The 25,899-nt window shown below is 39.1% G+C and overlaps 1 protein-coding gene across 14 annotated transcripts in view; it reads right to left on the reverse strand.

Annotated features, from left to right (window-relative positions):
• The window catches only part of FN1 (fibronectin 1), a 70,852-nt gene that overhangs the window by 43,607 nt on the left and 1,346 nt on the right, over positions 1 to 25,899 (reverse strand). For all 14 annotated transcript variants that reach the window (XM_043577740.1, XM_043577747.1, XM_043577741.1 and 11 more), the window contains exons 2-17: positions 25,635 to 25,763; positions 24,573 to 24,710; positions 22,855 to 22,986; positions 21,779 to 21,916; positions 19,420 to 19,578; positions 16,739 to 16,930; positions 15,743 to 15,922; positions 14,906 to 15,082; positions 13,461 to 13,613; positions 12,041 to 12,169; positions 10,052 to 10,195; positions 4,966 to 5,087; positions 2,136 to 2,316; positions 1,761 to 1,937; positions 608 to 736; positions 411 to 500 (exon numbers count right to left, since the gene is read on the reverse strand). In XM_043577740.1, the coding sequence (XP_043433675.1) occupies positions 411 to 500; positions 608 to 736; positions 1,761 to 1,937; positions 2,136 to 2,316; positions 4,966 to 5,087; positions 10,052 to 10,195; positions 12,041 to 12,169; positions 13,461 to 13,613; positions 14,906 to 15,082; positions 15,743 to 15,922; positions 16,739 to 16,930; positions 19,420 to 19,578; positions 21,779 to 21,916; positions 22,855 to 22,986; positions 24,573 to 24,710; positions 25,635 to 25,763 (2,370 nt within the window). The remainder of the gene's footprint in view (positions 1 to 410; positions 501 to 607; positions 737 to 1,760; positions 1,938 to 2,135; positions 2,317 to 4,965; positions 5,088 to 10,051; positions 10,196 to 12,040; positions 12,170 to 13,460; positions 13,614 to 14,905; positions 15,083 to 15,742; positions 15,923 to 16,738; positions 16,931 to 19,419; positions 19,579 to 21,778; positions 21,917 to 22,854; positions 22,987 to 24,572; positions 24,711 to 25,634; positions 25,764 to 25,899) is intronic.

Consider the following 25,899-nt stretch of genomic DNA (forward strand, 5'->3'; position numbering starts at 1 on the left):
TGCTGACAGCTTAGAGCCTAGAGCCTGCTTCAGATTCTGTGCCTTCCTCTCTCTGCCTCTCCCCCACTCATGCTCTGTCTCTCTCTGTCTCAAAAATAAAGATAAACATTAAAAAAAATTTAAGAAATTGTGTGTGTGTGTGTGTGTCTGTGTGTGTGTGTGTCTGTGTGTATGGGGGTCAATAAAATGGATATGATGGGAAACGATCTGTAAGAAAATTGAGCTGTAAGCCTTGATGATAATCACATTGTGAATTACTATTACACACACACACACGTACCCCTCTACCCTAGACTAGTAATTATGCAGAAGATTTACGTGACCTCCCTGTCCACAGGTTAAAATCGGCCACCTCGCCACCTACGCCATCAAGACTAACATGGCAGCCAGGGAGAGGAGGCCAAGCTCACCTGTGATGGGTGCCTGGGGTCTGCTCCAGCGAACAACAATCGAGGTGTCATCGACTCGGTCCACGGCAGGGTCAGGAGGCGCATCGGGCGCTAACAACAAAAAGAAAAGGGCAAATGAGGAAAACAGTCAGGAAATATCACTCTAGGCCTGTTCTACAGATAAACAATTCTTCTCACAGCATGTAGTACACATGTACCTGTTGTCTGTGAAGTAGACAGGATCAGACTCTGCTCTCCTTCTTCAGATATCTGATAGACATTTACAATGTATTTTCGTCCAGGAAGCAGGTCAGGGATGCTCACAGAAGTGGCCGTGCTTGGAAGATCTTTAAAGTAAAAAAGGAAAGGTTATCAATCAGAGCAAACCAATCCCTCAAATCACTCCACAACCTATAAAGGGGATATTTTTAAAACTGTACATTCATAAGGGATGGGGAAAGTCTAGAAGGAAATGTACTAATGGGTAATCGATAATTATCAATACATTATGAGATTTTTCTTTTGTTTACCATTTTTTTCTGAATTTTTTCTCTGAAGATATATAATTTTTGTAATCCACCCCCAAATTTATAAAAAACAGCTCTCTGTAGTTAAAAGTCAGGGTAGCGGTTATGGTCAGGGGACGAGGGGGTGTGGGGTAGGAGGGATGATCTTTTTTTTTTAAGTTTATTTATTTTGAGAGAGGGGGAGAGAGAGAAAGAGAGCATGAGTGGGGGTGGGGCAGAGAGAGGAGAAGAGGGAGAGAATTGAGAGCAGGCTCTGCTAACAGCACAGAACCCAACTCAGGGCTTGATCCCACGAACTGTGAGACCATGACCTGAGCTGAAATCAACAGTCAGAAGCTTAACCAACTGAGCCACCCAGATGCCCCTGAGTGTTCTTTTTCTTAATCTGGGTGCTGCTCACATGGATGTCCTAAGTTTATAAAAATTCATCAAGCTGTATGCCTATGATATATTATACTACAATAAAGTTTTTAAAAAGCCCCTAACCATGAGAATTTGAAAAGCATGAGTACACCCCCAAAGGCTAACATTTTCTGCTGTGGTCCTCATACTGGCAATCACTTCCCTGGAGAAAACACTATGGTTGTACAGACTTGTGCCCAGGCAAACGGGTAAGGCAGCTCACACTGGGACCAGGAAAATGAGAGCATGGCTCAGGAAAAATCCAAGCTCAGTTCTAGAAAGGGTCAGCTGTTCTCCTTTCTCACATTGGAAGTTTGTTCGGTCTGAGCTGTCAAGTAGTTCCAAAACTCAATGAACACCTTCTTGGAGGTCCCCCAACCCACATACACATAGAGTCACCATCAGCCACTCAAAAGCTGTCATGGCAACACATTTAGCTTACCAAGGTACTGTGGTTCATCTCCCTCCTCACTTAGCTCGTATTCCACACGGAATCCTGACACGGTGTCTGATGCCGAGACCCATGAGACCACAAAGCTGCTGGCCGTGATTTCGGTCACAGATTCAGAAGTGGCCACAACGGGAGAAAGGGGTGTCGTCTCTCCTGTCACAGTGTTGCCTAGACAGCCACAGGAAGGAGAGAGGGAGCCTTCAACCATCAAGAAAATGTCCTACTGTCATCTACAGAACACCATTTTTTAAAAACAGTATTGGGGCCATCCATGGAAGAATAGGACCCGAGAAGCAAACCACTCCCTGAGGACAGCGCAGCTCTGAGGAACACAGGCATGGGCATGAGGATGGCTCGGGTACGTACTAGTCACTGCTGTGCTCGTGCTGGTGGTGGTGAAGTCAAAGCGTGTCACCTCTCTGTGGCCGTAGTGCTGAACACTGATGAGCTGTCCCTCATATACCACACCTGGGGTCAGGCCTTTGATGGTGTAGGAATTCAAGTGGCCAGGAATGGTGGCTTCCTTCCAACCGCGTGGGGAATTTTTCTAAAGATTTAAAAGAAAAAAATCACATAAGTATTCACAAGGCTGAACATTCAGAGATGATCATGAGTAATCTTCAAAGAACGAGGGACCTGTGCAGCTCCATTGTGGAGGAAAAGCATGGAAAACTGAAATCAGAATAGGGACCTGTAGCAGAGTTTAATGTCAATAATAATTATTAGTATGGCTAATATTTACTGATAGCTTATTGTGTACCACACCCTGTGCTTTTACTTGCATTCTCTCATTCAGTCTTCATCTCTCCCTTCTCCAACTTCATGGTATAAATGCCCTCATTTTACGGGTGAAGAAACAGTTATATGACATGCCCAAGGTCACACAGTCACAGGCACGGGGCACCTTCCTTTTTGCCAGACGAATTTATTTCATATTAGCAAGAAAACATGATGAGCCTAAGTTTTGCCTCTCCCATTTTTTAAATGTCTATGATGCACAGAGATATATTCTTTTCTTAGGTGGGAAACGGCCAGATATTCTACTTCTCACTTAGTAGGATACAAATTTCTTGCCTTGCAGAAATAGTCAAAGATATAATATTACTTTGTGACTCAGTTCCTACAACCATCACATATAAGGTTCAGCTGGTCTGGCTGTATGACTCATTCTTGGATATGATTTACCCCATCAAAAGCGGTTAGCCAACTTTGGGCAAGACTGCAGAAGAATGTGATTTCGGTTTATTTAATCTTTGCTTCCAGTTTACATTTCACATCCGTCCAGCTTCATTAATATGTCATGGATCACAAAACTCATTGCAGTAAAATGTGTGGAAAAGAAACACACTTACTTCAAACAAGATGAGATCCTTTTAAGTGTAAATATTCTAAGCTAAGTCAAAATACATTTTTAATGCCCAGTGACTTTTTAAAATTATCCAATCAACCAGTTCCTCAATAATTCAAATACTCAAGTGTCCATTTATATACATATATATATTTAATTTTTAATGTTAATTTATTTTTGAGAGAGAGAGAGACAGAGTGTGAGTGGGGGAGGGGCAGAAAGAGAGGGAGACACAGAATCCGAATCTGCGCTGTCAGCACAGAGCTGGATGCAGGGTTCGAATTCACTAACTGTGAGATCATGACCTGAGCCAAAGTCGGACGCTTAACCAACTGAGTCACTCAGGCACCCCCATTTATATTTTTGAAATAAATGATATGGATTGTAGTATATTTTAAATTTAAATTTTAACTCAAGTACGTTGAAAAAAATCTCAAATTAGTCATTACAATTAGATCAGATTTCATGATAACTGTTTCATTCAATTCTAGAAGGTTAGGCATCAGAAGAAAGTATTCAAAAATACACTCTTGGATAATATCCATTGAGGAAAAACCTGAAAATTCTTCATCGTTAAAAATCTTAAAGAAATTAATCACTGCTGCTTCTTTGAAGATTTTCCAATTCAATGTACATCTTATTACTTCCCTATAAATGTCTCTTATTACAGTGATCTCACGCAATACTTCAGAATTAGTTTTAAAGTAAATAAAAGTGGGAGTGAGATGTAAAGATAAGAGACAAGAAGGTATTGGAGGGTAAAATATAGTAATCCCACTGGCTAACATCACTAAATGCAAAGTTCTGGAAATGGCTGCTCTGGACACTATGACAAGAATACTGAGTATGCTACAAAAAAGAATGCTTTGGGGGCACCTGTGTGGCTCAGTTGGTTAAGCATCTCTTTGTTTCAGCTCAGGTCATGATCTCATGGTTGATGAGTTCAAGCCCCATGTCCGGCTCTGTGCTGACAGCTCAGAGCCTGGAGTCTGCTTTGGATTTTGTGTCTCCCTCTCTCTGCCTCTGCCCTGTTCATGCTCTCTCTCTCTCTCTCTCTGTCTGTCTCAAAAATAAACATTTAAAAAATTTTTTAAAAAAAGAATGATTTCACAGCTTGAATTTTTCCCAAAGAGTTTAAATACAATTGCCTGAGTTGGTCCAGCATTTTGTTTTATTTTGTTTTTAATTGCTAGGATTTAACAGCTGTGACTAAAAGTGGACATTTTTTTTCCTGGGTTTAAAAGAGTGTTTCTTAAGTTATGAGTCATGAATTCTGGAGATCTAACAGGCAGGTTTGAAGGGTAAGAAATCCTAAAATTTACTAGATCAACATCTTCCTCAGTATGATTTCTTCAATTTCTAGATGCTTCTCATTAAAAACTCAGAAGGTTCACTTTTTAAACAAGCCAACTATCACCCCTCATTTTCTTCCCTGGAATCCTCTCTTTTCCCCCTCTACCTAAATAACTTCATAGAAACAAAAGTAACATTTTAAGAAGTGATCCCTTAAAAAGTGAACCTCTATAGCTAAATATTAATTTTTTCAAATCATGGAAATGATGCCAATAACTGTCTTCCTCTGACAGAGGTGCAAGATATACAAAGCCTTTAGATTCCCTTCCCATATCGGGGAAAAGTTGTTTCAGACATTATCATCTCTAATTCCTTGTTAAGAAGATCTTTCTAAATAACAAATCTTTCTAAATCCTTCTAAATACCAAAAAAGCTAAATCTATATATCAAATCACAGATAGTTCATCAGATCGGTTGGCTCGAAAGCTGGAAAACAAATATTTAGAATGTTTGTTTCAGAACCCTCAATGTCCCGTTTGTGGGTGGGATACTCACAGGTTTCCATCTGAGAATGTACTTGGAAATGTGAGATGGCTCTGGTGCATTCCACTGGATGGGGTGAGAATTGGGCTGACTGGGGGTCTCAGTGATGATGACTTGGACGGGACCAGTTGTGCCTGAAAATGAGAATGTGAGATTTGGTGATCTTGGGTATTCACTTGCTTCAACTTAAAAGTTAGTGCATGTGGATGGCCATCATTAAAAGATAGTTTTGCTTATCAGTAAGGGTGAGTATAGTTAAAAAAAATTCTGGGATTACTTTTTTACATATTGTCCTTGGAAATCAATGCAATAAAATCCTTTTTAGTCAATAAGTCATTGTCGTTCACATGAGAAATGCAAATAGAACTTGTTTATAGCAAATAAAATAAAATTTGAAAAATGCCTTAGTTTTATTTTGTCTCCATTTTCTTTTTTTTTTTAATTTTTTTTCAACGTTTATTTTTGGGACAGAGAGAGACCGAGCATGAACGGGGGAGGGGCAGAGAGAGAGGGAGACACAGAATCGGAAACAGGCTCCAGGCTCTGAGCCATCAGCCCAGAGCCTGACGCGGGGCTCGAACTCCCGGACCGCGAGATCGTGACCTGGCTGAAGTCAGACGCTCAACCGACTGCGCCACCCAGGCGCCCCAATTTTGTCTCCATTTTCAAAATAAGAATTGAGAAAATTGCCAAACTACCCTAACCCAAATAAAGTAACAAAGAACCCAAACTCCCATTTATTTATCATACTAAGCTTCTTTAAAACAAATTCTCATTTGTGAAGCTTTTCATCTAGAATGAATCCACCCACTAAGAAGGAAACAACATTCTAAAGGTCATATGACATGATATAAAACACCCATATTTCTAAATGGAGTAGAATCCTAGATGAATACACAAAAGCAGTAATTACAGGTTCAGTTTTATTTCTTATCAGCCTACGCATCCCATTAGGGAAAAAGTTTTCATTTTATTTTTACTTAGTAAGTATACTCTAAAATCATATCACTGATGGGCCACGTTATTAAGAGATCAAACTTTTTTTTTTGAAAAGCAATTATCAGCTGAAATGACAGGTTGAAGTATATACTAAATTCAGTATTTCCACATCTCAGTATGTATGATTGTTTCCTACAAAATTTAAAGTATGTTTTTTAAAGAAAAAACAATATAAGGAAAATGGAATTAATTTCTTAATAGTGTAGACTCCACTTAGGATAATAATGAATTACCTAGAAAATTTATGCTTGCTGAGCAGAACACATCTTTTCCCTAAACACTGTCTTTTTCATGATGTCAATGTTCAACTTTTTTGAAATGAAAACAAAGTTTCTTGTCATAACCTTTCCAAGAATTTCTAACTGCCACTCTATCAAAGACAGCAAAATTTTGCAAGTTTAGTAAAGTATTTCACCAGATTGTTAACAGATTTAGGTTTTCTGAAAGCTCTTAGGAAAAAAAAATATTGATTTTCAAACCTAATTATCTTTGCTGTCAAATTCTCTTTGAAAACAAAATTTTCTGTAGCAGAACAAATATATAACTTGCATCTCTGTGTAGACTTAAAAGTTTTACAATAATATGCTCACTTCCACACTGAGAATAATTCAAAGTGGTTGAAAACTAACAAGTTAAGATTCTTTGAATCTTAATTTCATTTAATGCACCTATTTCTAAGTCACATAAATATCAAAATCCATGTACAGAATTCTTAGTTTTCTATAATTCCATGTCACTCTTTGAATTACACCTTCTGTTCATGAAGCTCCTCAAAAATACAAATAAATTTTTAAAGACAAATGGTGAAGCAATATGTTAGAGATGTGACTTCTGTGAACATCAGTAAATACAGGAATATCAGGTCCTTACATTATTTACAGTAATTGGCATAAGGTTGTTCAAATATCAATCCTTTAAGGAATTCCTACTATAATTTCCTTAGGTAAAGAGACCTCTGATATGTATATTATTTAGTTTGACAGTCATGATTTTGAGGGAGGAAAAGGTTTATGATGCCATAGAATGTACAACACCAAGAGTGATCCTTCATGTAAACCAAAGACCTGGGGTGAAAATGGTGTCTTGATGCAGGTTTATTGATTGTAACAAATGCACTGCTTGGGTCAGAATGTTTGTAATAGGGGAGGCTGGGCATGTGTGGGGCAGGGGCTGTATGGGAAGCTCTGTATCTTCCTTTCAATTTTGCTGTGAACCTAAAACTGCTCGAAAAAAAAATGAGCTTTTAATTAAAAGAAAAAGTTTATGATGGTTGAATGTCTATTAAGTTTTAGAAAGACAATACAAATGACAATTACTGTCCACCTTTAACCTTAATCCTGTTCCTGGGTCCACAAGGTAATAAACGAGAGGGGAGGGAAACAAAAAAGGTGACTCACTCGTTTTTACCTCAGTGATGGAGCAAAACTACAGGAGTTTTTTCTCTTTCTAAACTTTCAAGCACTGGTTTGAAATTGTAGGTTTTAAATTTTAGGCTTGTACCATAGACCACTGAACATCAGTGTGGATTTCATGCATTTAGTGTATTTTTTATCAGAAAGTAAAGAGCCCATGTCCGTCATTTGTAAGACCAACTAAATTCTGGTTACCACTAGACCTGAATCTACATATGATTTGAAGACAGGACATCTGAAAATTCTGACATCATTTACATTGGTTAGATTTGGTAAAACTAAAATTAACCTAACTGGTATATACTAGCAATTACCAGTAAAAACCTTACTCCCTCTCTTATTCAATCTAGTCAGGCTAACCATAAAATAGTTAAGTAAAGATATGACACAATGTGTATGCCTTTAAAATCAGTTTAAAATAAGGCCGAAATGAATCATTTCCAGGAACGATGACCCTGGGGAAGTTAAATATTTATGAGTTTGTGACTCAGTCCTTTTTTCTCTATTTTGTTTGCTGAGATCTGTGCTTCCCTGGCTGTTTATTGACAAACCAAATGCCTCTTATCTTCTCTGAGTTTGAACAACTCCACCAAATCCTCTGTAGACGGGAGCAAACAGGGCAAGGCTCAGAGACAGTCTACTGGTCATCTGTGGTTCCTTTATTCTCCCCAACCTCATGAAGCCCCGTGCGCTAGGCATGAACCACTGAGCAAACCAGGCATGGAGATAAGCACCCAACCACGTACTGAGGGCAAACACCAATCCCCTCTCCAAATCTCCTTCTCTGTGTTCCCTGAGCATTCTTACCCTTTTTAAAAAATAGGAACAAAGTCAACAAGTAAACTCCAAAGCAGAAGGCTTCCTTCCCATGTAGATTTCACCCCTGTCCAGTTCACCTAAATGGTTCCAGCGAGCAGTTTTGTGAATAGGCTCATTGTAAAAGGGTGAGAAAAATTTTTTTCTCTAAATCATTGAGGGCGATTTTCAACAAGTTGCCACAACAATAACAACCATATACATAGAAACTCAGGAGCATTTCTTTAGAAGGCTCTACCCTTTAGTTGCCTCATTAAAGGAAAAAATATATATATATAATTTCTGAACTTAAGGTTCTTCTGCAATCAGATATTTTAAACGTTATTAAATAAAAAAATATATTTTAAGTGATTCCTACACCTAAATTCACCATGAATACAATTTAAGAGCCAGGTCAATTTGTGCTGTGAGCTTGTTTAAGCAAAGTCACCTTGTACGGCCCTGGCAGTGACTGAGGACTGGGGAGAACAGTGTTTCTTCCAAGTTTGTTGGAAGGGTGTATCTGGGCGGTTAGTGTTTAGGATCAGAGATTGTTAGGTTGTTTGTGCAGAAGGAACTTTAAAGGCAATCAACTTTAATATCCCCATTTTACAGATGAGAAACTAGTGAGTGAAGCTTGACACGGAATTCTTTCACAGCCTACAGCCAGGACCCATGTCTTGGCAAACTCTACCTTTGGCCAAATTGTTCCATATCCTGTTGTCTGTGATAGTGAATATGTGTAATAAGAGATACTAATCTCTTATGACATTATGGAGGGATTTAGTTTACTTAATCTTTTTCTCTTTGTTTATTTTTGAGAGAGAGAGAGAGAGGGAGGGAGACAGGGCACAAGCAGGGAAGGGGCAGAGAGAGGGGGACAGAAGATACCAAGAAGACTCCTTACTGATAGCAAAGAGTCTGACATGGGCCTCAAACTCACAAACCGTGAGATCATGACTGGAGCTAAAGGCAGACACTTAACCGACTGAGCTACCCAGGTGTCCCTAGTTCACTTAATCTTAATTTCTGTCATAGGCAGAATCTGATGCTCTCCCAACTTCTTTTTGTTTCTGAATGTGGCCCATGTTTCAGGTCTAAGGGTAACAGAGGCCTAGGAGGCTTTACAGCTTAGTAGTTGCTCAAATAACTGGTGCCTAAAAATTTGAGCTTCATAATTCACCGTGTCTTATTATAATCTCTCAGTGAAAATTAAATTTAAAAAATGTTTTTTTTGTCTAAAATGAATTAATCACACCTCCAGCTAGGCATTATGTCCTGTGACCTAAAAAAAAAAGAAAAAGAAAAAGAAAAAAACCCAAAAAACCCAGCAATAAACATTTGAGAATATTTGAACTGCGTAGGCAGAAAATTGACCAAATTACTCAACTCTTGACCCAGGATAGTTTGTTCTAGACTCCAACTGATCAAACAAATGAAAATTTTGACACAAAGAAGCCCCAGATGAAATGGTGAGCGAACACACATACCCTATATTGTATTTCACATAATCTCTCTAGGCAACCTTTCTGTTAAGAGCCGTAACATACAACCCCACACGTTACCTCCAGTATAGTTCACGGTATGGTTTCTATTTCCACGTGGGGATGTGAGATGAAATTAGCCAGAGTGTTTTAACCTAATGGAACGCTCTACAGTGTTCAGAAACAAATTTACACACAGGCACATTTTCACAGCTGAGCACACCTTTAACTTGATGGAGGAGAAAGGAAAATTATTTTAGTCAAAAATCTGATTATTAGAGACAAGAGAAAAAAGATAGAAAATAGAGAGGAGGCCAATGCAGGCATCAGAGTATTAAAAACACTGATGCTGCTCTGTTTTGGAAACTCCGTTAAAGACTCTCAGTTTGCATTAAGAAAGGTACTTACCTGGATAGGTCTGCAAAGGTTGGCAATGCCACTCCCCAATGCCACGGCCATAGCAGTAGCACTGGTACCTGACACCATGCACGTACTTCTCCCAGGAGTCTCCAATTTGATAAAATGTTCGGGTTTCTGAATCCTGGCATTGGTCTAAAATATAAACAAGTAGAAGAAGCAGCATTGAAGACATGGAGGTACAAATTTAATTTCAGTGTGCTAGACCATATATTTTTTTTTAATTTTTTAAGGTTTATTTATTTTTGAGAGACAGAGAGAGACAGATCATGAGCAGAGGACATGCAGAGAGAGAGAGGGAGACACAGAATCCAAAGCAGGCTCTAGGCTCTGAGCTGTTAGCACAGAGCCTGATGCGGGGCTCAAACCCATGAACTGTGAGATCATGACCTGAGCCAAAGTTGGATTCTTAACCGACTGAGTCACCCAGGCGCTCCTATATTCTTTAAAAAACATTTTTTAATGCTTATTTATCTTTGAGAGAGAGAGAGAGAGAGACAGAGTGTGAGTAGGGGAGGGGCAGAAAGAGAGGGAGACACAGAATCTGAAGTAGGCTCCAGGCCCTGAGCTGTCATGTCAGCACAGAGCCTGATGCAAGGCTCAAACCCACAAACTATAAGATCATGACCTGAGCTAAAGTCGGATGCTCAACCAACTGAGCCCAGACGCCTCCCCCTCCTTTTTTGTAAATTTTCAGACCGTATATTCTTAATTTTAATGGAAACTTGCAACTGTCCTTACATTTAAAAAAAATTTAATGTTTTTTATTTTTGAGAGAGAGAGAGAAACAGAGCATTAGCTGGGGAGGGGCAGAGAGGCAACTGTCCTTACAAATATATGTGGTTACAAAATGTTTTGTTCATATCTTTTACCTTACAGAGCAATTAGTAGTAGTAAAAAAAAAGTACCCATTGGGAGAAATGTTTAGCTTTCTAAAAAGATATTTCTTTTTAAATTTATTTTTATTTTTTTCAAGTTTTATTTATTTTTGAGAGAGACAGCATGAGTTGGGGAGAGGCAGAGAGAGAGGGAGACACAGAATCTGAAGCAGGCTCCAGGCTCCGAGCTGTCAGCACAGAGCCCAATCCGGGGCTCAAGCTCACAGACCATGAGATCATGACCTGAGCTGAAGTCAGACACTTAACTGACTGAGCCACCCAGGTGCCCCAAAAAAGACGATATTTCTAAATAAAAAATTTATGATTTAGATTTCAGTATATACTGACATTCTGAATATCAATTTTGGAACAATAAATTAGATATTATATTTAACCTATATTGATGCACTGACTTACCGTTTGAATAGTAAGAACAAAGGATCACTTTATATACCTCTTTAAATTTTGGAGTGCTTAATTTTACATGCACATGGATGAACTAGATTTTAACAACGACTACTTGCTGAGCAGTTTCTAAAAAAATACCTCTCAGGCTTCTCTCTCAGCTTTGATAATCTCATGTCAAACAAACTCATCTGATCAGTTTGTTTTCGTGGTGAGCAACAGGTCTCCTTTGGTAAGGGAATATTAATGGATTACCTTAAGGCTGGCCACTCAGCTCTTTTAAGGCTCAATCTTCACTATTTGCTTAGATCTATTATAAAGGGCAGCCAAGAAAAATAAAGTATTTGGAAGGAGGTATTTACTGGCACGCTCACTTGCCCGCGTTATTGCACAGTCAGCAAAGGAAAGTTCTCTTTCATAACATGGATTCTCTTTATGATTCAGAACCAAAGAACTAATTCCATTCCATTAAAATAAACCTGCATATATTACCAAACTGAACAAAAATAGATAACTGTCACTATCAAACTGGTATCTTGGTCTATGATTAGAGAAAAGACTTTGCAAAGCTCTCTGCAAGCCATTGATCAAAGTCTGGAGTCAACTTCCATTATGTAATATCAAATGGCTCTCCTTATCTGAAACTTGTTAACTAGTCCCAGCGTCCAAAACCTCCTAGAGACATGAGGCTAATTACCAACGGGATCGCATTTCCATCTGCCCCGGCCCTGACCAAAGCAGGTACAATTCAGCATGTGCCCCTCTTCATGACGCTTGTGGAATGTGTCATTCACGTTGTAAGTGATGTCGTCAACAATACACTGATCTGTTTAGGAGACAGTGGGATGGTGGAGAACTTTTTTAAGTTTCACGACGAGATAAAAAAAAAAAGTCATGTTTTTCAAAGCATACAGTTTTTTTCCCACTAAATTACCAACACCTCCCACTAAAATAACTTTTCTACTAGCATAGAAAGAACATTTTTTCAAACCTTAGTCAGGAATACAGGATTTGGAAAAAAAAAATTCTCTGTCTTATCAACTTTTTTATAAACTTAAATATCAGAGGTCAAAGTCTATACAACTAAGTTAAGAATGTGGTAAAATACACCTTCCTGTGGAAAGGTAATTTTTAAACAAATACATGTTTTACTTTTGGAAAAGTTCTTGCTAATTTGATAATGTCCTTTAGGTCTCCGCGTGCTATGAGAAATAGGAGGAAAATTAAGCATACTTATGGAGTACCCAGCATGGTGTGATGGTCTGATCTCTGGAATGGCTGGGGTGGGGAGATATTTGGATTTGGGAAATAAAATAACATCGATGGCATTTGTGAAATTAAAAACAAAATAAAACAAAACACAAGAGTAGGCCAACTGTGTTCCAAACTCTCTGAGAGATCCTGAGAAAATTACTTTCCCTTTTTGGGTCTCAGCTCCTTCCCCTGTAAAATGAAGAGTTAGTCTGTATGTCTTTCCTTTCTGTTCTGCAACATCATGTGGAATTATTATTACTCTGGTATTGTGTTACCCACAAAAGGAGAACAAGTTCAGGCCAAGGTCAACACACCAGTTATATGGACTATTTATTGGTTTAGAGTTGTACCTAAATCATACTCTTCAAATCAAAGAAACAGAAGTACCAACATGGTTTTCATAAATCAATATCCCTATATTATATCCCAGGATCCAAGGGAAAAAAAATTGAGCTGAGCAAAAGAAATAGGTCTCTCTGATTGTCACCTTCAATTTGGATCTGCAAGGATCTGTTTTTAGAATAGCGAAGTCTCTTTTCTTTACAGAAATTATTCAATCTTTTCTAGACATGAATCCAATGGTGTAACTAAAAGCTAACAGGATCAAATAATTGTGTTCTAGCCTTTGAAGTCATCTTCTCAGCCTAAGTACTTACATCCTGGGAATGTTTCAAATTTTAGAAGTGCTCTGCCAGCTTCTCTCCACTGGCTGCCTAACATGACAAACCTATCTAGCACGGTAGACTGATGGCATGGTGTCACACATTTCCCCTCCTGCTTTTGGAAAGTACAAACGTCCACAAAACTTGGTCCTCTCTGCAGTCTCGGTCCTTTCACATGCTCTCATTAATAAGCAAGCATACCTCGGAGCTGAGAGTAGGCGACACAAGTCCATTCTCCACGACCATTCCCAACGCATGTGCACCTCATCATGTGGCCCATATCATGCTGTTTGTCCCACTGATCTCCAATGCGATACATGACCCCTTCATTGGTTGTGCAGATTTCCTCGTGGGCTATATAGAAACGGATGGAGAAATGATCACAAGGTATAAAAACATGTGCAGTATTATCAGTCCTTAGGCTAATAGGATAACCAAGAATTGGTTGGAAAGCAGTCTGGTGTGCCTCAAAGAAGTCTCAGGGCTGCTCTCTGCATGTGTAGGGTTTGAAGTACCAGAGGGAGCAAACATAGTCCACAGGTGAAGTATGTTGTAGGGAATAATTACAGGAAAGGTTGAGGGATGTTAAACCACAATAATGCCTACACATTCATGTAGAGGGTTTGCATTGTTGTAGAAGACTGATGTTGACTACTGCCTCATAATTTTTTCTACTTCCAGCTTATTCTATCCTGAAGGGAAACTATGCACTTGGGTATAGAATTGTAAGCTAAAGCATGTTTTTCTTCTAAATCCGACATTCTCTTGTGTTGAAAGAAATAAAAGTAGAAGTACTTTTCTTATGTTTCATGGCCTCACATTCCACAACATACGGTGCACGGCTTCTCAGTTCCAAAACTACAAGATCAACTGTAACCTATGGCGTTCTTGAAATTTGAGAACAAAGAAAAGGTGTTGGCCCCCCTTTCTCTATCCTTACAAACTAGATCCCCCTTAAAAAAGAAAAGATCCCATACTTGAAAGAAAAGCAGAGTTTTGGTCATTTTGGTATTTAATAAGTGACCGGGCTTATTCTAAAATTTTTTTTTTCAACGTTTATTTTATTTTTGGGACAGAGAGAGACAGAGCATGAACGGGGGAAGGGCAGAGAGAGAGGGAGACACAGAATCAGAAACAGGCTCCAGGCTCTGAGCCATCAGCCCAGAGCCCGACGCGGGGCTCAAACTCACAGACCGTAAGATCGTGACCTGGCTGAAGTCGGACGCCTAACCGACTGCGCCACCCAGGCGCCCCAGTGACCGGGCTTATTCTAATCAAACCAAAATTATGTTGTAAATATCGTGGGTCTGTGACGACAGCAGTTATGTATTAAATGCTGTAAGTTGTGTGCTCTACAAATGACAAACCTGTAAAATATGTGCATTTCCAGACTTTAAAAAAAAGCATTTTTATTGCATTTATATGTTTTTGGAATTCAACTACATCGAAAGGATTTTACAATTATATGAATGGTTATATAATATATAATAATTATATATGATATTATATAAGTATATGTATATAAATATATCTTACAAAGTTGCATGCTATCTGAAAATTAAGACTTAATGGGTAAAATAGGAGTAAACCGGACACTATTCTTCTGTCTTACTGCGTAAATGGGTGTCTACGGGGCTTTGTCTTACCGGCCATGGGGCAGAATCCAAACTTCTGGTCAGCATCGTAGTTCTCCGTTGTTCCACACCACTTCATGTTGTCTCTCCTGCCCTCAGAAGTACAGTCCGTGTAGTTGTGGTTGTTGTACAGGAAGGGGAAGTGGCACAAGGCACCATTGGAATTTCCACCTCGAGTCTGAACCAAAACTGCCCAGAATAACAGACAAATAGGAAGAAATAATATGACAACTGAGCTTACAGTGGGGACTAAGCACACAGCTTCATATGACCCCAGCTTACAGTGGGGAATTACCACAGGAAGGTTCCGAGCGAGCCAGGTTTCTGCAGCTAATTCACGGGGAGTCTACCTCAGAAGAAAGGATGCCTGCTAATATAGTCTCAAGCTTCCTTAGCGTATTCACCTTCACCTTCAAAACAGATTTAAATCCAATTTCACTCTCATTTTCCCAGCCAAAAGAGAAAAGATCAAATGGTTGCTTTGAATAAAACATAGTGTTAACCAGTAGAGAAGCAGAAGCACTCAGGCATTCATCCTGTGTATTCTTTAGTGCTGGGGGATTGCCTACGGATGTTAATATACCCGTATCTTTAATCACATCATAATCCCAGTGTGTCAGAAATAATTGAACAGGAGGGCTTTCCCCTCAGTGTCATTTCCCAAGGGTCCTTGGGAACATGGAAGGATCTTCAGCTGCTAAGTTCGCTTCATGTCTCCTGGGTCCAGACTGAACAAAAGTGATACGTCTTCTGCAGCCTCAAGATGAATGCCCAGAAGGCTGGCAAATAAAAATAGGGCGTGAGAAATGGGTTTTTCTCACTGCTGTGCTTTCTTCCTGGGAGACTCACCAGTATGGTCTGTACAGAAGGAATATTTCTGGTCTTGCTCATAATTGGAAGTTGTGCTGCACCAGAGATGTCCATCCTGTCGCCCTTCTGTGGTGCAGGAGTAGAAAGTCCTGCCGTTGTAGGTGAATGGTAAGACACACGGCTCCCCATTTGAATTGCCACCGTAGGTTTGGGTTACAGCTACAAGCACAACCAAAAGGGTCTCAGTAAATAGAGCTGCATTTATCTCCCACCAGTAGCTGCTTCTTTATAGCTTAATGGAGACTAAGCTTGTGCCTTCAAGTGGCCAGCACAGAGAATCACCTAGGCAGTCCAAATGTATTACTCAGCAAACCTATCTTTTGTGAATAGAGTGACACCGGAGTTCCTCTGCCCATGTCCTTTGTTGCCACCTTTGCTGCCGTGCCTCAGTTTCCCCATTTGCAATGGTGTATTAATACAGACTAGTTAAGAATTCTGTTCAAAGTATACTGGAGTGATATACAGAACTCTGTTGGTGCCATAATAATTAATACATGAGGTTATTCTAGGGAAAAAGTCAAAGGTACCAATTGTTATTGGTTACTACCAATTATATAGTTATACCACTACAGTGGTTACTATCACTTTTGTAGCCCAGAAGCAGTGTATTAAGTTGTTAAAAGTTTACATCATGAAGCTCCAAAAATTTGAGATTCAGAGTATAAAATATGGTTGGTTTGCTATTCAGAAAGCAGCCCTCTTATAACAACATTTTAGACAAATAAAGATAATACATAGCAGTTTACTCCCCACTACAGGAAAGAAAATACATAGATTAAAAAGATTGGAAGAAAATATATGAAATGCCAACCCTGGTTGTTATCACAGGGTGGTAAGATTATAAGCTTTTCTTGTTTGCTTTATTGTTTTACTTTTTTTTTGTTTTTTTTTTGTTTTTGTAAATGAATGTACTGCTTCTCAAAAATTTAATAATAAAAAGCTATCAGTATTATTTTTTGAAAAGATAATACAGACCTGTCTCTTGGCAGCTGACACCATTGCCCAGGCAAGTGCACAGCATTTGCTTATTTCCTTGTGTCTTCAGCCACTGCATCCCCACAGAGTAAACCACACCACTGTCTGTGACACAGTGACCGTATGGAGCAGGCTGGGGGTGAGGCTGGGGCTGGTAAATGGCGGTTCGGACATCTGTGAAGGAGCCAGATCCTAAGGGCATGAGAAGGGAAAGTCATAAAGCTGGGTGAGAGAAACCAACTAACTACTTTCTGGAGTGGGGATCTTCAGGGTCCCATACAGATCACTCTGAAATCCATAGTGTTACTGATCTGGAACTGAAAAGAAATGCCCCTCCCTGTGTTAGCTTTTACGTTCAGCCTAGGAAATAACCTATAAGAGTCTAACCAAAGGGTCTCCATCTTCCAGTTTATCTGGATTATATTTCTAAATCACAGACATTATCCTGCCACTCAACAGAGCAGATGCCCTCAACAATTCCTCACTCAATCCAGGAAGCACATGGTCCACAGCTTCATAATCCCCCACACTTAAGTTCTTCCAGCTCACCTCTGACCACGTCCTTCCTTGGTGTAAGCCTTGTCTCCTCATTCACTCATTGTACCCTGTACTGTCTTCATGTCTTTCCCTTCTCCTGGAATGGTCTGCCTCACCCTCACTCTCTTAGCAGCTTCTATACGTTCAATATAACTAGGCATTTCTCTTGCCAATATTGTTTTTGAGAAGTCCCTGACACCCTGCGGCAGACCTGTGGCCGTCTGTTTAACTCTGAGCTAAATGAAAGCATCCTGGGCAGCCATTCTGGATTCTCTAGAAGTTGTTCCTCCTTCCACATTTTGTTTCCCCCCAGGATTATTTGAGAATTGGTGTGTGTGTGTGTGTGTGTGTGTGTGTGTGTTTCTAAACCCAATCAATCCGCTTCACACAGCTTTGTTTTCAGAGTAAGACAACACAATATGTTGATCTTTTCTCTAAATTGTTGGAAATCTGTTCTCTCAAAGGCCAGGCCCACAGGAGAAGAGTCAGAATGAATGCCAGAATAACTGATGGACTGAATTCAGCATCTCTCTAAGCCCTGCTCACCACTAGAACCCAAAGACACTTTACATACAATGGGTCCCAAGGTCATGGGGAGTGGGCATCTGTATATACCCCACTGAAGAGCCACAGTACAAAGTAACATAAAGATCTCATAGAAGCAGGATCCATTTTGTTTGACCCAATGCTTCTCAAACTTTTTAAACAGAACCTTTTCTGTATAATATTAGTAATATTAATAAAAATAGATAACATTTATTGAATCCTTATCCTGTTACACCTCAATTACCCTTTTAATTGAACTATTTCAGTAGGGGAGCTGGAGGAGGGAAAAAAATAAAACATAAACTATTTCAGTAGACTGATGTTTATAATTGTTTGGTTTTTTGGTTAGCAGTAATTTCACTGATATAATCAAAAACCTCAGGATGCATGGGTGGCTCAGTCACTAAGTGTCCGGCCCTTAATTTCAGCTCAGGTCATGATCTCACCATTGTGAAATGGAACCCTCCTTCGGGCTCCACACTGTGCATGGAGCCTGCTTGGGATTCTCTCTCTTTCTCTTGCTCTCCCTCTGCCCCTCACCTGCTCTCTCTCTCTCTCTCTCTCTCTCTCTCTCAATCAACCAATCAATCAATAAAATAAAAATGAAAAAATCAAATAACTCAAAGATACTATCAAGTCTAATCTTGTTTACCTTTGGAAGTGCTCAGAGCAAGACGAAAATTCACCAAAGGGAGAAAAATCTAAACAAATAATATTTTTATTTATGGTTAAATGGTTGATTGATAACGGGCTAAACAATAATGCTAGTACATTATGCAGTGAAAACTTGATGAGAACATATTAAGAAGGATAACAGAAGCACACACCCGTGATAGCCATTATTTCTGTCTTCAGACTCTTACAAAACAAGTTACAATGCAAAGATCTTGCTCTTGTGTCAGAAATAATGAAAACTACTTTTTTTTTTTTAAGTGCTTTAGACATTGTGTCATTCATTCTCATCCCGGGGCCTCCTCTGAATTTCTCGAATTGTAAATGCCAATACATGAAGAAAATGATTGTGCATTATTTTATGGAATGCAACAAAGTCTGCTGGAGCATGGAAACCACGCATAAAGAATTGTTTCCGCTACAAAGAAAGCTGAATGTCAGGACAAGGAAACATATTCCAGTTTGGAAAAGAACAAATGTACTTTTTTCCCTTTTCCTAGCAGAAGAACCAAGTGGTTGTGCAACCCATCATAACCCTTTCATTTCCATTAAAATGCACTTTAGGTATTAAAAATGCATAGGTAAAAAAATGCATATGTATGTGAATGTATATGTGTGCATATCTACATATATATCTATATATTAATTGTGTGGGTTTTTTAACATTGGCATTGCCTTAAACATCGTTTAATCTCTTGGGGCTAAACCTCCTTTTGTTCCCTCTAAGATCTATTTTTATTTCATTTTTTAAAAATTTAAAACCTGATATTAAACAAAGTTTTTAACAACTAGCAGTCTGTAAATGAACTCAGATTATTAGCAGAAACATGGCAAACTCATCCTCAAATGGCGTGTCAAAGGAAAGATGGATTTGCAGAAATAGGTTTCGAAACGTGCTGCGGTTTCTGGCTAGTTCTGTGCCTCACCAGCGGATGTGGTCTGCAGAGCCGCATGCCTCTCACACTTCCACTCCCCCCTGCCGTTGCCCGTGCAGATGCACTGGAGCAGGTTCCCCCGATTATCCTTCTTGCTCCACGTGTCTCCAATTCGGTAGGATGTCCTGGTGTCCTGGTCATTGCATCTGTCTGTATCAGAAAGGAAGCATTTCAATATACATGTCATGTCCAGCTGGGCAAATGCTCAAGTCAATGCTAAAAAAAGAATGTAGTGGTTTAAAGTTTGGTGAGCTATTCTCTGGTGGTAGGTTTCTATGTGGCTCCGGTACCACAGATGTCAACCTTCTGAAAGATGGGATTCCATTTGTTAGAGCAGAAAGGGAGATGTGTGACTTTGTAGGATTTAGTCTCGTTCCTCTTCGCTTTTGCCAAAGGACTTTTTCATCATCTTTCATCCATTAATTAAAAAAAAAATTGTTTTCACATTGGTCCTTTGATCAAATTCATTCTCTGGCTTTCTATTTCCCCCCTGTCTTTCCTTCTCATGCTCTCCCAGCTTTCTCCCAGTAATTGCTGGATACGACCAGCCCTTCAACAGGGGACTTTCTTTAGAAAGTGAGAAACAATAGGAGGCAAGTAGGTTTCAAAAGGTCTCCCCCAACTGCCCCAAAGAAGCTATAAAAAACAGTAGCATCTCTTTTTTCATTTGTTATGTAAGAAAATCCAGAGTACTGCCAACTTCTTTAAAATGTTCTCTTCTAACCTCCTCCAACACACACCTATTTAAAATTATCAGTCAAATGGCTTCTTTTGAATGGCTCAGTGTGAACCTTTCACGGAAAAATGGAATTATTACCATAAAGTGATCATTTGTAACTAAATTGCCATTAGTGTATGTGTTCAATTATCTGGCAAATAGATTGTTTCAGTTATAATCCAGTTTTTCCCATATGCTACGATGTGAGGAGGGAGGATTTGATTTCTGTATGAATCAGAAAATCACAGAAGAGACCATAATTAGACGGTTGATGTAAGTGCACACAAATACACACCCACATTGATCTAGCATCAGAATGGAGGTCTGGAGGAAGATATTATAGCTTTTCTCCATATCCCAGGGAAAAGTACTTCCCTATACCCCCGTAGCACTATTTTCAGTATTTTTCTTGAAGCCGTTAATATTACACTTTGTAGAAAATGAATATGTATAAGCCTTTCTTATCTCCCTGACCGACTAACTAAGTGCTTTTGGAGGCTGTACTAATGTCCAATTTATTTTTTGCATTCCTATACCATCCTGTATAAACTGGGGACTTACAAAATTTCATGCAATACATGACTTTTCTTTGAGGAACTTTCCCCCAACTTGCTATTAGAATAACTTTAAATAATAGATGAGGGTTTGAGTCAGACACTTACTTTGTCTTGAGCTAAAACTTTGCCACCAAGGTCTTGAAAGTCTAATAATCATAATAACATTCTAAATGCAAAAGATCTAAGGAACAAGCAAGTTTCTGGGAAAGAGTCTGCCAGAATTATTATCACTTTCCATGAAAGACTCATTTTTTTGTTAGCAAAGAATTCAAATTTAGAGGTTGAACATTTTAAGATGTTAAACACTTTAACCTAGATAAACAAAATAGGTTCAATATATTGAGATTTGACTTAGAATTTATTTATAACAGCAACATTAATGGTTGTTTTGCTTCAATAAACTAGTTGCCTTTGGTCTGAAAAGTTCAAAAGAGGAGCCTTGAATCCCTAGGGCAACAGGTAGGGCCTCCAGGCAATCCTGGAAGGAGCAGCAGGGGTGCTAGAGGTCAGCTTCTTTATGGCACTAAGAAGCCTATTTAAGAGCTTTGGGTAAGAGACACTGTCCTTAGTCCCACGTAGACACATAATTTTAACCTATATGTACTTTTTATTTTCATCAGTTTTGCCAGTGCATATGCCCCAGTTAAATTTCAAACATAGAAGGAAACCTAAAACTTTAGAGCTTCACTCCATTCTCTGTTAATAGTACCTACATACCCAAAGATGTATTTGCATGGATTTTAATGATTTCTTTGCTTTTAATACTTGGAAAATATCTCAGTGATAATTTAATCAAACATTTGCAACTAATCTTCAGGTCCACAGCATATTTGGCATTTTAATGCATATTTGGGATCTTTCTTAGTCACTCATAGCCGAAGACCTTATTATTAAACTTTATAGTTTTCTTTGAAGAAACAGAATAAGTTGATTGTGGAATTTTTCTTGACATCCAAATGTTACCAAAGCATGCTGGTGTGGTGGGTGTGTTATAAGTGACATCACGTTACAGGTCTCTCTAGGAATCCAGAAAACAATACCTCGCCTCATCTTGAGCAAAAGAACTAAGACGTACTTCTAGAAGTACAGGTGATACGTCCACTGCCTTCTCCCAGACAGGTACAATCCACCATCATCCAGCCTTGATATGGCTTTTCCCAAGTTTCTCCAACAACGTAGGAAGTTCCAGCAGCATGATCAAAACATTTCTCAGCTGTAAGGAAATTTGCATGAAAAACAGGGGTGGGGGGGAAAGGGTTATTTTGAATTGTGCAGGCTCCTTGTAATTTAAAGTATATTGTGTAAGCAAAAATCCAGCCACATTTTTTTAAGTGGTACTCTGTTCAAAAAGAAAGGCACGCCCTATAACTAAGCACATAGTAAGTAACCAAAGTGAAAGAAAGCCCAAGATGAGCCGGCAGGCGGAAATTCTATTCTCCTAATAAGTACATAGACTATATATATTCAGCTAGTAACATTTCTCACACAAGTATTTGGGTGAAAAGGATCTGTATATGTATTCATCTGTGGGGGACAAAACACCCACAATTCCGATCTTAATTATGAATGCATAAAAAAAAGACAAGAAAGCTGTTTAAAATCTGATTTCTATAATAACTACAACACAAAAAGTCTCATTCAAGAACAATTTACATATTCAAATCTATAGGCAGAGACTTAGACTTGTGTTTGTAGAGTTTAAGATTAAGGCCAAAAGAAGCTCAAAAAGTTTGAGTTTGAAAAAGAAAAATTACCAAGGTGTGACAGAGCACACACAGTATTGTTTCGGTCCAGCGTGTTCCAATAAAGAAAGATGTCAAAAGTGCTATTTTTTTTCTTTTAAATAATTTATATCTTGACCAAGGAGAAAGCAGCGATGAGACAGTAGACAAAAGAAATGACTGTTTCCTAAATCTTTCAATTCGATCCTGTCCTTCTGAAACAAAATTAAGACATCTACCAATGTTAGTACTTTTGGGCCTGATTCCTTCAGGGCTGTGGATTATGAACTTATTTCAGTATTTGAAATAAAATTTCCACTTCCCTATTTTTTGAATTGGAATTCAGATCTCGCATCCACAGGGCCTTTGGTGCAATCCACCATGTTGGCTGTACTTCCCCGCCTCTCCGTTGTCCCTCAGAGCCACACACCTATCGGCTTGCAGGTCCATTCTCCTTTCCCATTACCAAGGCACACACACTCCAACATGTAACCGCCGGTCTCATGTGGTCTCCTCCACGTGTCACCGATCTTGTAGGACTGACCCCCTTCATGGCAACGGTCTGTTCAAGACAAAAAGCAAATGTTAGAGAAAAAGACAGACAATATTTCAGTTAAAGAAAGAAAGAAAGAAAGAAAGAAAGAAAGAAAGAAAGAAAGAAAGAAAGAAAAGAAAAGGTCTCATGTTCCACCCAGGATAGGTACTTGGGTTAGGCAAAGCAAGAACACAGACAACAGCTTTCCCATCAGAGGCAGGAGGAAAGTTAACAGGTCTGGTCACTTTGGGTCTTGGTTAAGCATGATGGGAAATCACACAGAAAATTGAATGGCAAAGAAAGAGGTCATAAATCCTGGTTCCTCAGAGAGATCACAGGAAATTGGGTCCTAAGGCAGAAAAGAAAGGCTGGCAGGCAGATTGAGCCTGATGGAATGAAAAGGCCACACTGGGCATAGCTTTCCAGCTTTCAGGAGTGGGAGAGCCCATGTTTTACCCCAGCATAAAAAATGTCACATTGGTGGAAATCACATAGATGCACACCTATCAAGTGTGGAAATCTGGGTACTCTTCTAAGCTATTAAACACAGTGGCACATCAGAGGCCAAACTGTCCATTAGATTATAAGCACTATGGACCACTAATTCATAAGACTGCCAATAAACTTGAATAAACCCTAACATTAAGTACGGGAAAAGCTGATTGGGTCTATTCACAAAGGACTGCTTTGTTCTTTTGGACAGAAGCCTTTCAAGTAACTTATACTTAAAGGATGGATTAAAAAAACTAAATGCTTTCTTTTTAAAATTTAATTTAATTAATATATTATTTTTTATTTTTTTTAGAGAGAGAGAAAGAGAGAGAGTGGGGGAGAGGGGGAGAGAGAGAGAGAGAGAGAGAGAGAGAGAGAGAGAGAGAGAATCTTAAGTAGGCTCCATGCGCAGTGTGGAGCCTGATGCGGGGCTTATCCCATGACCCTGGGATCATGACCTGAGCCGAAACCAAGAGTCAGATGCCCAACTGACTGAGCCACCCAGGTGCCCCACTAAATGCTATGTTAATAGAGTCTATTGGTAGCCTAGTGAATACTAATGAAAAGACTGCCTTAGCTAAACGGGAATTAATGAGAGTCAACACAGTCCCCAAAGGTCCTTGGAAACACTAGTAGGCTAACCATTCCATATTATCCCTGGGAATAGAGATTTGTTTCCTGGGTAAATCCTATAAGTCACAATGAAGTCAGACTGTATCTGTGGGATGCAAGAAGTCTGTGCATCACAAACAAGAAGAGCAGACCACACAATGGCTAATTCTCCTCTTCTTGACCATCTTCCTAATCACTTGGTCAGTCTAGCTTGAAGATGTCCAGGTAAATTAAAATGAACAACTCCTCCAACCATATCTTACTGAAATGGAACTCAAGAGATCCACTGGGTACTCACAAGTCCATACAAACTAAACACTGTTTCCACCTGTGCACAGAGCCATCTTCCAGAAGCACAGGATCCAGTTGGGTGATCACATAAGAGCACCCAGTCACCTGGGGTAAAGCCCCAAATTAGGAATATCCAGTCATGGATAGCAGAAAGTGACAGTGACGGTAATGGAGAAATTCATTTATTTTATTGACATTTTGCAGAATGTCTTCCTTACTTGCAATGGTACAACTTATCCTCCCTCGCCCAGCTCCAATGCAGGTACAGTCCCAGATCATGGAGTCTTTAGGGCGCTCATAAGTGTCACCCACTCGGTAAGTGTTCCCAGTGTACTTGTCAAAGCAAGTCTCTTCAGCTGAGGAGAGAAAGAAAGTTCATGTGAGCCTCACATATATAAAAGCTTTTTTATTCCACTAATCCCATCCAAAGAAAAACTCACTTTTTCATTCTATGAGTAGCACAGTACAACAGAAGTATGTAAAAAATTAAAATGGGAGACCTACATTTTACTGCAGGCTTTAATGAAGCTCAACTTTTGAACTTTGACCAGTTCTCTGATTTTCTGTAAATTAATTTCTATTGTAAAGGATTCTCAGGCCCTTAGGAAAAAACTGTATTAAGCACTACTTTTGGACTGGTTAGATTGTGAAGGAAGGCTTCCATTGTAATCTCTGGCTCACTCAAACCAAGGTCCACACTAAAAGCAAACAATTTGAAGATCTCCACCTCCCACCAGGCACTGTCATGTCTTAATCCTATTTCCATTTTAGCCTCATCCGTGCTTCTCTCCAGGTGTTGTTATAATTTACAAGAAGCAGAAAAATGGTCATAAAAGAATGAGAACTTTGAAGTAAGCAGCTCCTGGTTTTATGTAACTGACAAATCACTTTATAATAGAGTGCCCGAAGTGTTTTCTGGCCTGTAATCTTACATGTAGTTTAAGATTTGAAATTCTTTTCTAATAAACTAAAATTTTATAAGTGGTTTCTTTGGAGGGAAAACACAAAATCTTTCATTTTCTCATCAAAAACTTTGAGAGAATAAAACAAAAAGTAGACTCAAGAAACTACTTTCAGATATACTAGTTGTTTGGTTTTAAAGGTAGAAGTAACATGTAAAAGACAAAAGCAGTTACTAACAGTTATTTAAAGAGGAAATGATAGATAATTCTACTGGGAAAATGGTGTACATATTTTTGTTACCAATGCTAAGTTTAATTAACAAGCACCCACTTCTCCATATATCAAAAGATACTAACTGCCAGGCTCCCACCACTTACGTTCAGGTTTACTCTCGCAGTTAAATCCTCGGCTCCCTCCATAACAGGTACAAACCAAGGCATTTCCCAGGTAGGTGCGCTCCCATTGTTGGTTTATCTGATAGTGTTTCCCATTGTCATAACAGCCAGCTATAAATGATTGAAGAAAAAAGTGATTACATCTCCATCTTCTCTTTTTTCTAAATTATGGAATTTTCTTACACAACTAAATTGACAAGACTAAGCAACAAACATAGAAAAATAAGTTAATCAACAGAGGATCAGA

The sequence above is a fragment of the Prionailurus bengalensis genome, chromosome C1 (genome assembly GCF_016509475.1).
Source record: "Prionailurus bengalensis isolate Pbe53 chromosome C1, Fcat_Pben_1.1_paternal_pri, whole genome shotgun sequence".
In the NCBI taxonomy this organism is placed as follows: Eukaryota; Metazoa; Chordata; class Mammalia; order Carnivora; family Felidae; genus Prionailurus; species Prionailurus bengalensis.